Here is a 14,007-nt window from a genome sequence, read left to right as displayed (position 1 = left end):
CCTGGACTTCCCGGGGTACGGCCACCACCAAGCTCTGCTCCCATACAAGAGAATGGCACGCACGGCCCTTGCTCGCATTCATTTCTATGGGGCAGACTGAAATATTTTTGATGGCCCCATTGAAATTAATGGAAGGCACATGCGCCATGCGCCCTCCATTCAGTTCCCCGCTCTGTTCTGTTTTTAGGTGCTAGTCCTAGAGGTGGCACCTATTCGACAACAGGGGCATATCCTAGCAATATGCCCCTATTGTATGTGATGGGGAAACCCCTTTTTAAGTTGAAGATGAAATGAACTTCTACAAAGGCATAAAGTTTAACATGAAACACACTTTTCAATATTTTAGGCAATATCAGTGTATTTTGGTTTTGTACAGCTTGAGTGAAAAAGGAAAGGAGTACCTTGCCAAACTATGGGAAACCCATGGAAATTTTAGCTCTCAGATAACTTTGACTGAGGTCTCAGACCTTAAAATTCCTGTTGGGCTTAAAGCTTGTTCACAATTCTTGTTGGAAAGGCCAGGTGGATGCAACTTTTAAAGCTTTATAAATGCCTATACTTCCCTAACCTTGTCCAGTCCCAAAAAACACCAGCCATAGGTTCTACTAAGCAGCTGCTTAACACTGAAAATATTTGAGGCCACAAAGCAGAAAAGGGCTATAAGCTGATGGCAAAACATTTTCAGTTTTCTATTTCCCTAGTTGGAAATGTAATTAAGATATTGCAGTTAACAGGAACACTGGAGGTCAAGAGAAGGTCTGGAAGACCAAGCAAAAAAGACAGCTGCTCGTAAAATTCCTAGAAAGGCAAAAGGCCTTCAGTAGATTTAGCAGACTCTGGAGTTGTGGTACATTGTTCTAATGCTTCAGCAACACCTGCACAAATATGGCCTTCATGGAAGGAGTCATCATAAGAAAAACCTATCCTGCATTACCACATTTTTACACCCCTCTACTATCTTCTATAGTTGATTCTATGTCACATGTGTATTTATTGCCTGGGCCTGCAAAATGTGCATTTCCATGATATCCAGGTAGGAGCACCGTGGCACGTGCACAGCCACAGCTAAAGGGACATTTTAGGCTACCCTTACACCACTCCGGCATTCCTACACCTGGCTTTCACAATCTATATACCTCGTTGCTGAAATGCAACTGGCGTCACAGCAAAAACGCTCATAACTTCTTATGGGACCTCTGGCTGCTGTCTGCACGTTTTCACCACAAAATTGTAAGAAGTTTGCCAACATCTAAAGAATCCTGATTCATTTAGAAAATTAAGTCCTGAGGACCGACAAAACTCTTTGGCAAAGGTATATTTGGAGCAAAAAGGGGCACAGCATTTTGTGAAAATAACACCTCTCCAACCATTAAGCATTGGGGTGGATCAATCATGCTTCTTGTGGCCACTGCCACAGGGAAGATTTGATGAATAGAGGGAAGAATGAATTCAATGAAATTCCAGCAAATTTTTGAAAGCCATAAAACGTGTTAACTGTAAAATAAAAAAATGCAGTTGAAAGAGGATGGCTTCTATAAATGGATAATGATCCTAAACACTCCACAGTACCTCAAAAGGCCCTCAAGGGCCCCTGATTTAACAAGTCTGTGAATAGACCTAAAATGAGCAGTGTGTGTGAGACAGCCCAGGAATCTCTCAGAACTGGAAGATTTTTGCAAGGAAGAATTGAAAGACTCTTGGTTGGCCCAAAAAAAAGCATTTATAAGCTGTGATACCTGCCAACAGAGGTGCTACTAGGTACTAACCATGCAGGGTACCCAAACATTTGCTTCAGGCTTTTTGTCCCCCCCCCCCCCCCTTTTTTTAAATGTAAGACAAATTGATTTTGCTTAAAATACAAAGGGAATGTGTCATCTTTAACTCTGCAGATCATTACTAAAATAATATTGCAACTGTTCCTAGAGGGTGCTGCCTTTTTTGGTTTTCTACTTGGGTTCTTGAGCAAAGTTCCCTTAGGCTGGCACCTATTATCAGGTGCTACTATCTTGTGTAAAATCTTTCTAGAAATCTGTCTATCTCAATTCTGCACACTCTATCGCACTAATAGATTAAACCTTAGACTTAGGCCTCTTGCACACTAACTTAAAACTTCATTTTTATTTTTTTCACACCGTATGCGGGACAATTCATTTTAATGGGTCCGCAAAAAACGAAAGTTACTCCGTGTGCATTTAGTTTCCTTTCCGCAAAAAAAATAGAACATGTCTATTAGGGGCCAGCTGTTCCGTTCCACAAAATACATAGTCGTGTGCAGAGGCCGGTAACCTGTACACAGCTGAATAATAGGCTTTTAATACAATATATAATAACTTTTTGGCTTTTCTCCAAGGATTATTCAATGTGTAACTGGTACAAAATGTATTAAGGATCGGTATCGCTGTGATGGTGTGCACCAGTGCCCTGATGGATCTGATGAGCAAAATTGCTGGAACCCTTCAGAAAGCTGTGCCATGCGTTGTGATAGGAACACTCGTTGTGTCCCTCAGAGCTCTGTATGTGATGGAAAACTAGACTGCTTTGATGAGACAGATGAGCAAGGCTGTGGTAAGTTGGTGTTTAAATGAAGGCAAAAGTGAAATAAAATTTTTTAAATTATAAAATAAAAAGGTATACAAATCCACTGCACACAGAACTGTAGCTTCTAGCCCCACTCCTCCAGTGACCATAACTCGGACATCCTGTATATCAAAACGACTTTTATGGAAAGGGGACATAAAAAAAAAATATATAAAATGTAATGTGAAAAAACCATAGTTGACTAGGACTTTCAATCCAGTTGAGGCAACTGCATGCCAACATACACTGACCAAAAACTTTTTTCCGTGCGATTTATCAGTTTCTTTTTTTTTTTTTTTTTTTATTTAGGTAATTTTTTTTATTATAGCCAGCAATATGTGAAAAAAGGGGAAAATAAAATCTGTTCTTATACTTGCACACATTTGCATGGCGGTTTCAAAAAGTAAATGGGGCATAGTAGAAGGGGTAGGCTTCCTTGGCCTGACGCTATCATAATTTATGGCATAAAGTTGATGTGAATTGTAGCTAGAATATGAAATGTTAGTCTTTAGTAAAGTTACCCCTATGAGGTCTGTATTACAAAGCAAGCCTAGGAGTACAAAAATATATATCAATTGGAACAGAATGTTTGACCTTAAAAATTGGTGATTTTAAAAGGCAGTATTTGTTTTAAATCTGCAACACAATACCCATCATCCTCTGACTGCGTACAGCTATTGATGGGAGTTGTGGAAAGCCACAGGTTAGATATCATTGCCCTACAATTACACAAACTCTTTACTTACAGGTCCTAAAACGTGTAGCAGTGGCAAATTCCAATGTACAAATGGACAGTGCGTGCCATATAGCATGCACTGTGATGGAGACAATGATTGTGAAGATCACTCAGATGAAGTAAACTGCACAATCTCTAAACCTGTGCACTGCCAGAATGGGGATTTTAGGTGTCAAAGTGGTGAATGTATCTTGAAAGAATGGAAGTGTGATGATGCCAAAGACTGTAAGGATGGAAGTGATGAAAAGTAAGGTTGCAGCATTCAAACTATTCAATTGGTGTTGTGGTGGGCTTTACCTGGCATAAAGTTTTATAAAATTAGGTCTCATAGCAAACTCTTGAATTGGCCCAGTGTCTTGCAAATCCACACAGTAAGGGCTCATGCACAGGACCGTTTTCATATTAATGGGACCTCAAAAGATGTGGAAAGCAGACCGCATGCTGTCTGCATCTGAATGCCGGTTCTGCGACTCTGCAAAAAAAAAAAGTGGTATAATTTCAAATCATGGCCAGCAAGTGGGTCCTAGGGACTGACTATGAGGAACACTGCACTAGAGGTTTAAGCCACCAAATACATAGATTTCTCGAGTGCGGTCAGTGGTGTCCAACCAGAGTCGTCTCTCTATCAGAGTCCTCCTGTATGAATGAAGCAGCGGTCATGCATGTGTGCTGCCACTGCCATTAATCTCCATGGGACTTCTGGGGGTCAGTGCTGTATGCTGCTATATACACTGCCGCTTCAGTGGACGTAAGATGCTCATTCATTGGGGATCTCAGCTAGTGGACTTGTGCGGATCCGGAGGATAGAGGGATAACTCATTGCTGGAAAACACTTAAGGACCAAAATGGCTAATTTTGGTTGGTAATTGGTTATCTTGCATCTATTAGTTTATTTTATTCCTAGGATATTGGATCAGTTGCTTTTATAGGTCTAGTCTGTGAGCAATTAGGTTCTGACAGTAAAGGTCATGCAGGACATTTTGATGGAATGATCAGTTTTCTTCTATCTTTTTTTAAAACAAAGCATAAAATATATTGTATTGCTCTCCTCCACCCTGTAGGACTGTAACCTGGAGAAGGTGTCTTGTGAAACGGCACAATGGGCTTGTGCTAGTGAAGATCAATGTATCCCATCTTTCTGGAAATGTGATGGAAAAAGGACTGTAGAGATGGCAGTGATGAATATGGATGTAACTTTATTTTTATTTTCACTTTTAGTTTCTTTTTTTGTTTTTCTATGCATTATCATATGTGTATTAACACAAAACCTGATGCAATACATTTTATAGTTTTGATCCTCTCCTGCGCACCTCCCCATATTCAACCAGCGGGATAACTAATTGCTCACAGGAAATTATGCAGCATCTTGGTGAAATATTATCCGCTAATGGAGACCAGCTCTTTAGGCCTCCCATACTCTACCCAGGCTGATTTGTTCCAGAGCAATCAGGTTCTGTGTTAGACAATAACCTGATGCACTATATCTCCACTCTTTGGAACATGCCTTTTTCATGACCTTTGCTGCCTCTATCTTTTTTTTCATTTTAGGTTAACTCAATAGGGTCCTAAACCTAAGGCCTTTTGGGACTGCTTTTTTAGATTTAAGGTAGGTTCAGTGTTTGAGGAGGTTTTTGAGGCAGATTTTCCTTTGAGTTTTTTTTAGTTTAGTCTGGAAGTGGGTTCAGCAGGAAGGAGAAATGCAACTCTTTCCTTTTTTTGTATTTTCGTTTTAATTCACTTAACTTTGGCTGAAAACCTGCAGGAAATTCTGCCTCAAATGCCTTCGCCAGAAAACACTGTGTGAACCTACGCTCGCATCAGTTTTAGACTAACACATTCACTGCTTGAAACGTGCTGCTTGTGAGTATGGATTCCTGTCACGGCCACGCCTATGACCGTGACTCCTGCACCGCAGTTTTGGTTTCGTTGTCAATCACAGGTGAGGGCCTTGGTTTTTGCCTCACCTGTGGTTGCCGCTGGCAACAGTTTTTATGTGGCAGCATTGCAGCCTGAGTTGTTTCGTGGCTGCTTGCTGTGTGTCGTGCGGTTGCATCTGGAAACTTGTGTGTTTGGTGTGCACTTCCCATGTCTGGTGTGCACGGGGTTTATTTGCCTGTATTCCCCTTTAAGTTGCTGTCTTCCCTTCCCTGGTGGTGGAAGGGTTAATTCCCTCCCCAGTGTGTGTGTGTGTCTCTCACTGGGGTGTCCGACTGTGGGGTGGGCTTCTTGGCCTATAAAGTCTCACTGTTTTTCAGGTCTGGAGGTTGCTTCAGCCATGCTTTGCTGGAGCAGCCTCCTGTGTTTTCCACCTGCCAGTGAGAGCCACCCCTGTGGTCATAACCATTATTGTCATTGTTTGTCTTCTTGTGTGTGATGTTTGTATGTGATGTTCTGTTCGGACCTTCCTTGTGATTTTGTGCAGCTTACGGTTCTGGATTCCTGTTTGCGCGGGGATCCAGTCAGCAAGGCTGTGACAGGTTGGTGGAACTACTAGTTCGCCTGCCATACCCGTAAGGCTGTATGTGTTCCCCTTTTCCCCAGCTTGGCCATTGAGACTCCTGCTCCTCCGTGCCTAGGAGGAATAGGTTGTCTTACCCTGACTCCTAGCGAGGGACCGGACGGAGGGCAAGTCAGGGCTCCTAGGTTCCTGCGCATGGGTCCTGTTACCGTTAAGGTCGGCCCATGCAGATAGGAGTTAGGTTCAGGTTAGGGACGCTGTAGGAGGTGACCTGCTCCCTATCCTGTTGTCCTGGCCGAGCAGCCTTAACATCACCTGGCATCGCACGGCTGAGGATTTCCCCCATCCTCAGCCGTGACAATTCCGTAGTGAACTGTGCTCCTTTGACTGGAAGGCACAATATTATAATTTATAATGCTGTGGTGTCCCTGCCCGACACTACCTATAATGTGTACTCTCATATGCTGTTGGTACAAATCATTACAGTTGAAGTTGAACAGATATAAATCATTTTAAATCATCATAATGCCGTGAAGTCTGGTAACAAGAGTAGAGTTCACTACAGAAATTCGTGCTTCCATAGGGAATGCGTTTCATGCAGTGAACATGATCTTCTGAAACTGGGCTTGTGTACCGGCTGCCACATAGCTAAAACCCCATCCATTTTGCAGGTAAAGCGGATGTCTTTCAAGCAACAGGTGAGTGGGGTTTTGGCTGTATGCCGCAGCCTAGACATGGAAATCCAAGTGTCATAGTTTATTTTAAAGTTTTTTTATCAATTTTAGAACTTGGGGGATTTAATCAAAAGATGTATTCACTCCTTGCTTCATAGAGATCCAGCTTTAACATTAAAGACTGCCTTTCTGAAATTCTTCAGGTAAACCCAAAAAGTGTAACGATCGCATGTACCAGTGTGCCAACTTTGAATGCATTCCTACTGATGTAGTTTGTAATGGAAAACATGACTGCTCAGATGGTTCAGATGAAGGCGGAAAATGTCAAGTGCCATGTGAAGAAGACTGCTCCCTTGCCTGCTATAGATCTCCACTTGGTCCAGTAAGTGCATATGCCCAGTGAGCAGCATTGGACATAATTTAAACTACTTTCAAGTTGTCCGTTTTATAATGAAGCCAACGTTTTTTTTTCCCCCCTGCCTGTGTGGACAGTTTATGCCTATGTAAAAAAAGCTTTCGGTAAATTGGTTATGTATGTTCTTGACATTATTTGATGTCTGCTAATTGCACCTGTCTTTCAAACAAAGGGAAATGGAGACAATATTGTATCTGATATGCAACTTGGTATCGTACTCCTCATCTATGCTGTCCAAAAACATCCACTTTTACAGAAATTACCTTGCAGTGCAGTCAGAAGTCAACCAGGGCAGGAGAGACAAAGCCAAGCACTTGAGACCAGAATTTAGATTTATTTGAATATTTTATTGGTATGTTAAACTAACCATGAATTACATTTAAAGTTTGTCCAGTTTTTGTGCAGTGCTAGATGTACTGTATTTTTTTAATTACAGAATTAACTTTTTTGTTTTATGTTTTCAGAAGTGTATATGTGATAACGGCTTTAAGTTGAGTGTCAACAGTAGTATATGCATTGACATAAATGAGTGCAAAGAACTTGATCCATCACCATGCAGCCAGTCTTGCATCAACCTCAATGGCACATTCAACTGCACTTGTTATCCAGGTTATGTTCTGCAGTCAGACGGTCACCAATGTAGAGTTGCAGGTAAAAATCTTTCCTTAAGTGGGTTGTTTGAATAAGAGAATCCGATTCAGCACTTGTCAAGTTTACTGAAATAAACAAGGATCTCCCTGGGTTGTATAGGGATGTAAGCCTGTTCCACACTCCCAAATCTGGATGCAAGTTTGTGCTTGTTACAGTTGGCAGTGTTTCCCCCCACATGTTCTTGAATAGCCAGAAACCACTTGGTCTACATGGCTTAATATTCTATAATGCAGTGCTCTATTTAAATTTAGTATTTGGGCACAGTAGCTTGGGCTGTATGTCAAGAAAAGGGCCATCAGTCATTCATCCTGGGTAAATCAGAATTTAATCTTTTTCATTCATATTTTAGGTATAGAACCAGTTTTACTGGTAGCAGTTAAATTTGATCTTCTGTTATACAAGTTGCGTTCAATGGAAGAGGAGATCCTTATGTCCACAGATAAAAACTCAATGATCTTTTCTGTGGATTATGACATAATGGAACAGAAAGTTTATTGGATGGACCTTAATTCAGAGAGCATTAAGTGGATAACTATGGGCACAAAAACAAAAGGAACTCTAGTTAAAGGTAAGGGCTTGTTTTACATGTTTTGTACTACCAGGCTTGCATAATACTTTCAGGGGCTGCTGTTAAGATGTTACATTGTTCTGTTATTCAGGAATTAAGTCTGATTGCATAGCTGTTGACTGGGTTGGGCAACCTATACTGGACAGATGGAATAGCTGGTCAGATCATTGCAACAGCTCTAAATGCTTCTTGGAAAGGCTTTCCTGAATACACAGTCATACTGGATGAAGATCTGGATCAACCACGTTCTTTGGTTTTACAGCCACTTAGTGGGTGAGCTATAAGTACTTAGCAGCTTGGGGGGAAATTGGTGAACCTGCTATAAACTAAATTAAAACCTCAAATCTTTCTTTCAAGGAAATGCCTTTTCTATTTACAAAACATCTTGGAGTAGTTGTCTTGGCCAATTTTCTATTGCTCCAGGTTAATTAAGTATAGCTTGGCTACAACTCTGGTTTCTCCACAAATGTTTAGCTATGTTGAGCTATAGATTTAATGTGGTAAACTGTATAATCAGATTACACAGTGTTTATGGTCAGTTATAAAGTGTTTAGCGAATTGTCAGTAAATCTTCTGTATTTCTAGTCCTAACTGCAAGAACATTCTTAATGCTCACTAAATAGATTACAATAGTTAACCTGGTAGGGATTGCCTAACATATGTTTTACTACTTTTTGGAATTGCAGACTTATGTACTGGTGTGAAATTGGCGTGCAGCCCCAAATAGAGCGTGCTGGAATGGATGGCAGTCATAGACTGGTTCTAATTGCAGAACAACTTGGTTGGCCAACCGGATTAGCACTTGATCTGCTGAGTTTGAGAATTTATTGGTCTGATGACAAATTTCACTCCATTGGTTCAGCCAGTTTGGATGGGACTGATATTAAGGTAGTTACTGTAAAAAAAAAAAACCTTTTGCAATTCTATTAAATAATTCTATATTTCATGTCAAAATTAAATTTTTAAGAGTAAATAAATCTAGCAAGTTTCACGCTAGCCACTAAACCTAAAAACACTGCTGGCACTTGTTCTGAAATCACATTACAAGTGCCATCTCAATATCTGAGAAATTCAATGAGATGACATCTGTATAGATAAGTATCCACTATGTACAGTAAGTGATGGTCAGAGCTCATTACTTACTCCCCCTCCCTGTTCAGTAACAGGTAATAGAGCATGCCCAGAAAACTCTCTCCCATGGAAGTAAATGAACATTTCCTATTGTGAACTAAGATCAATGTAAATGCTGCTGTACAGTATCTCAACACTGTTAACAGTAGGGCTGGCAAGATGGCTGCTGCTCCACCCTATAATCATGTACAGAAAATTATCAAAAAACTCATTAAATAAAAACAAATGAGAAAATGGAATATGTATCACTAAGCTGAAACATATTAAAGGAAATGCATTGATATTTTTGTCATCTAAACCACTGTTCTTTTAACCCACCCCCCCCTTCCCCCATAGAACATGCTTGCCTCAAGTGAGTGTACATATTTCAGTACAGGAGAGGTCTGCCAGCAAAAAGTGCATCTCTTCAAGGAGCAAAGTATCAGATGGGCCAAAAGTCCATAATGTCTAATGCCTCTATACTGTTAATAAGATGTCTAGGGACTGCCGACTGTGTCAACTCACCTTAGACTGAAAATTCTAATCTGTATGGCCAGTCTACTTTAGAATTAATAGGAAAGCCTTAGGATTTTCTTAATTTTTATGCAGGTGATTGAAATGAAAAACATTCAAAGCCCCTTCGCCTTGACAGTGTTTGAGGATGAGATTTACTGGTCTGAAATAAAGGCAAGGACTGTGCAAAAAATAAGTAAGAAGACTGGTAAGAACTTCTCTGTTCTAATAAAGCGGCATGGACAACCATATGGACTGAAGGTACTTTGCAAAGTGTAACATCCTTCTATGACTGTGTAGTTAAAGGCATTTTCTGGGTGTTTAATATTGATGACCCATCCTTAGGATATGGCATCAATATCAGCTGTTTGAAGAAGTTAAAGTGCTCCTGTGAGCACCATGGTATCTTCGCAAGCTTAGAGTACAGTGCTGTCTATTGCACACTGGTTGTGCTTGGAATTGCAGCTCGGGACAAGTCACTTAAATGGACTTTTGTGTGCCTAGGCCATGCGACTTATGAACATAACCCAGACCTAGGAAGAGGCCATGGCGCTCTTCATACACCTGATCAACAGGGTTGCTGGGAGTCAGAACCCCACCGACCAGATATTGATAACCTATCCTGAGGGTACTGTAGGTCATCAAAATTAAACACTCAGAAAACTCTTTTAAAGGAGTTCCATGGACACTTTCAAGTTAAAACAGTTGTATCAATAACACTTATTATGTAGATAAAGTTAATACAAGCCACTTACTAATGTACTGTGATTTGCTGGCTATATTCTTTTTTCCATCACATTACACACTGTTTCCATGGTTACAACCACTCTACAATCCAGCAGCGGTGGCCGTAGAAATAAACACCAGCCTATGTGCGGTCCCGGCCACCAGAGAGGCTGGTGTTTCTCCTATAGTGTGCAACCATGGCCACTGCTGCTGGATTGCATGGTGGTCATAATCATGGAAACGAGCAGTATATAATGTGATGGAAAAATTAGTCTAGGCAGCAAAGGAAGCAATATGGACAATCGCAATAAATTAGGAAGTGCCATGTGTTAACTCTCTATACATGATAAATGCCACTTGCTGAACTGGCACAACCCCTTTAGCGCTTTATGTATCAATCTTGAGAAATTGACTTGTATATTACATATTTGTATACCCATAAATCTGAAATGGGATGCAAGTCTGTCTTATGGCAAACTGCGTAAAGTTGGTCACAAAGTAGATTTAGAACTTGTCTGGTAGAGCTGTCTGCATGGTTTGACTGGTGTTTCTTGGGCTCACCTAACTATACATAATGTGTACTTTTCACTTTTCCCATATGTAAAAAAAAAAAGGTGAGAATTGACAGATACTTACTGTTTTCCAGTTATGAAAGCAGGAATTCTGCGCTTTCTGCATTAGCTCTCTGAATACATTTTAAGAACATTTAAATAGTTCTTTAATCAAAACCTACCTGGTTCCCTCGACTTGGATACCAGCAGTACAGTATGTGGAGGAGCAGCAGTATAGTGAATGCAATAGAAGAATATTGTAAAACGAGAATAAAATTGTAGTAATAAAAAACTAAGGAGAAACTGCAATCAGATGTGTTTGGAAAATCTCCAATACGTGATTTTATACCTGCCTGGGATAAATACGTCTATCCTAAGATAAATGAGAATTATAAGGACAGAGTAGATGGACCATGCAGCCTTTTTCTGTTGCCTAGGGTCTGTTTTTCTATGAAAGAAGCCTAAGAATCAGACTACGACACCGACGATAAGGCTATGCACAAATTTTTAATTTCATAATTATCATTGTACATGGGATATATCGTCAAGAAGGTTTAATTCATTAGAAATGGGTCTAGTAGCAAGTGATTCGCCCCAGTTGGGGTTGTTTTTTCTGCTGGAGGTTAGGGTCTATTGTAGTTTGAGCATGGACCCACCAGAGGATCTTCTGGTGCTCTAGTGGGCCAGCCCAAAACTCATCTGGGTGGTTTGGGAGTCCTAGCTGCAGAGAGAATCACTCTACCTGTATTTGTGTAGCATTTGACAAAGGGTAGAGACTGGATAAGTGAATCAATATCTCATCAGCAGGGCTTCACCTTTTTTCAGTGAAGAAGCATCCATAGAAGTGTCGGCAGATAAGAACCATTTGGCCCATCTAGTCTGCCCAATATACTAAATACAATGGATAGCCCCTGGCCCTATCTTATATGAAGGATGGCCTTATGCCTATCCCATGCATGCTTAAACTCCTCCACTGTATTTGCAGCTACCACTTCTGCAGGAAGGCTATTCCATGCACCCACTACTCTCTCAGTAAAGTAGTACTTCCTCATATTACTTTTAAACCTTTGCCCCTCTAATTTAAAACATGTCCTCTTGTAGCAATTTGCTTTTTTAAATATTATCTCTTCTACCTTGTTGATTCCCTTTATGTATTTAAAAGTTTCTATCATATCCCCTCTGTCTCGTCTTTCTTCCAAGCTACACATGTTAAGGTCCTTTAATCTTTCCTGGTAAGTTTTATCCTGCAATCCATGTACCTTTAGTAGCTCTTCTCTGAACTCTCTCCAAAGTATTAATTATCCTTCTGGAGATAAGGTCTCCAGTACTGAGCACAATACTCCAAATGAGTCTCACTAGTGCTCTGTAGAGCGGCATGAGCACCTCCCTCTTTCACCTGCCACAGAATTGAATGGTCCTGACATATAGCCTTCGCTGACCATTTCTTGGCCAGCACCACTGCTCTGAAGCAGAGCCTGTGCCCTTGCTCTAATGGGAGCAGCAGGCAGGGTATTGTCAGGGCTGGGCTAAATCTCTGGACTGTCAATCTTGCGGTAGGTCAGAGCTTCTTCACCTGCCCCTTCAGCTGAAGACCTCTTGTGAGACTATTTATTCGCTCGTCTGTAGTAGTCAATCCTCAGAACTAGCTTTGCAACTGTAGATGGATTAGAATGTAGTGTGGGATTCACCCCACTTCAATCTTATTATAGTAGCATTTCATTTTCTACACTAGTAGAACTAAAACAAAACTGTCTATTCTGACACAAAATCTGAAAACCTGTTCAACAGAAGCTTTCATGTTGGTCCAAATATTCATTGCTAACTCTTGCTGATTTATGCAGAAGGCATTAGATGACCAGTGTTCAAACAGAAAAATAACATGGATAGTTATGTGCAATTTGCTGTAAAGCATTATCAGCATAATTGTTTTTATATTTTACTGTGATCATTTCAAAGCCAAATACCGTAATGCATACATGTCTACTAGTGTTTTTTTTTTTTCTTTCTTAGGTAATGCATAAAGTTTTGCAACCAACAACTGACAATCCTTGTCGAAAACTGAAGTGTTCTCATATGTGCCTGATTGGTCCTGGATTAAATGCAAGCTGCTGGTGTCCCACTGGACTCGTGCTTTTAAGTGACTTGCATAGTTGCGTTCTACTTAAGGATTTGCCATTTCTTTAATTGCATTGTCATCATCTGTCATTCAGGTATACTAACTAAGTTAAGCAAACATATGTCCTCTTTATTGGTATGATAATCTACAGCCTAAGACAGGGATCCAATCCGTATAGTATTGAAAGTGTCACTAATCGCATAAAATGCTCAGGGGTGGATTGGAAAAACCAGTGGCCCTGGGGGAAAAAAAAAAAAATCTAAGTGGTCCCATTTTGTAGTCCAGTCCGAATTGACAGGAGATCAACACAAATAAGAGGGGGCCAGCAATACTGTATGAGACGCAGAGCTAAATACTTCAGCAGCACAAAATACCTCGTGAAAATGTCCCTGCTATAGTAGCCAGCGCTAGCTGCCATGTTCGGTCCTCCTACTCCAGTTGCTTTAGACTGGCAATACAGTTGGAGTCAGGAGGGAACTTCAGATCATTAAGTACCATTGCCACTGGCCATGAAGAGGGCTCGGGTGGGCTCCCTGGCACAACCTAAATATGCTGTTGGGTGTGACTGCAAATAAAGTATAAATGAAACCTAACCTTGATGCAGCTGCACACGATTTGGCTGTTTTGCATAGCATTGTAATAGGGATCCCATTGTAGTGCATGAGGCATCTGCTAGATCATATTTCTCAGATTTCCAGTGAAAGTTTTTGTCTGATTCCAAACAAAGCGGACCACAAACATGCCATTTTATACACAGCTTTTTCTCCCCTGGAAGCATTACTCCTAAGGCCTCTTTCACACTTGCGTTGTCCGGATCCGGCGTGTACTCCACTTGCCGGAGGTACACGCCGGATCCGGAAAAACGCAAGTGTACTGAAAGCATTTGAAGACGGATCGTCTTCAAAATGCTTT

At 40.8% G+C, this 14,007-nt stretch overlaps 1 protein-coding gene across 1 annotated transcript; it reads left to right on the top strand.

Moving 5' to 3' along the window:
• Positions 1-1,010: 1,010 nt before the first annotated feature.
• On the top strand, positions 1,011-13,163 carry LOC122926917 (low-density lipoprotein receptor-related protein 8-like). Its single transcript, XM_044278441.1, has 12 exons — positions 1,011-1,033; positions 2,351-2,565; positions 3,326-3,560; positions 6,355-6,469; positions 6,557-6,581; positions 6,649-6,827; positions 7,325-7,511; positions 7,861-8,079; positions 8,226-8,352; positions 8,766-8,967; positions 9,799-9,963; positions 12,990-13,163. Exons 1-12 carry the CDS (start codon positions 1,011-1,013, stop codon positions 13,161-13,163), a joined length of 1,866 nt encoding a protein of 621 aa, XP_044134376.1.
• The last annotated feature ends 844 nt before the right edge of the window (positions 13,164-14,007 follow it).

The sequence above is a fragment of the Bufo gargarizans genome, chromosome 1 (assembly GCF_014858855.1).
Source record: "Bufo gargarizans isolate SCDJY-AF-19 chromosome 1, ASM1485885v1, whole genome shotgun sequence".
Taxonomy (NCBI): Eukaryota; Metazoa; Chordata; class Amphibia; order Anura; family Bufonidae; genus Bufo; species Bufo gargarizans.
The sequence above is the reverse complement of the archived record's forward strand: the minus strand, read 5'-3'. Positions and strand labels throughout refer to the sequence as shown.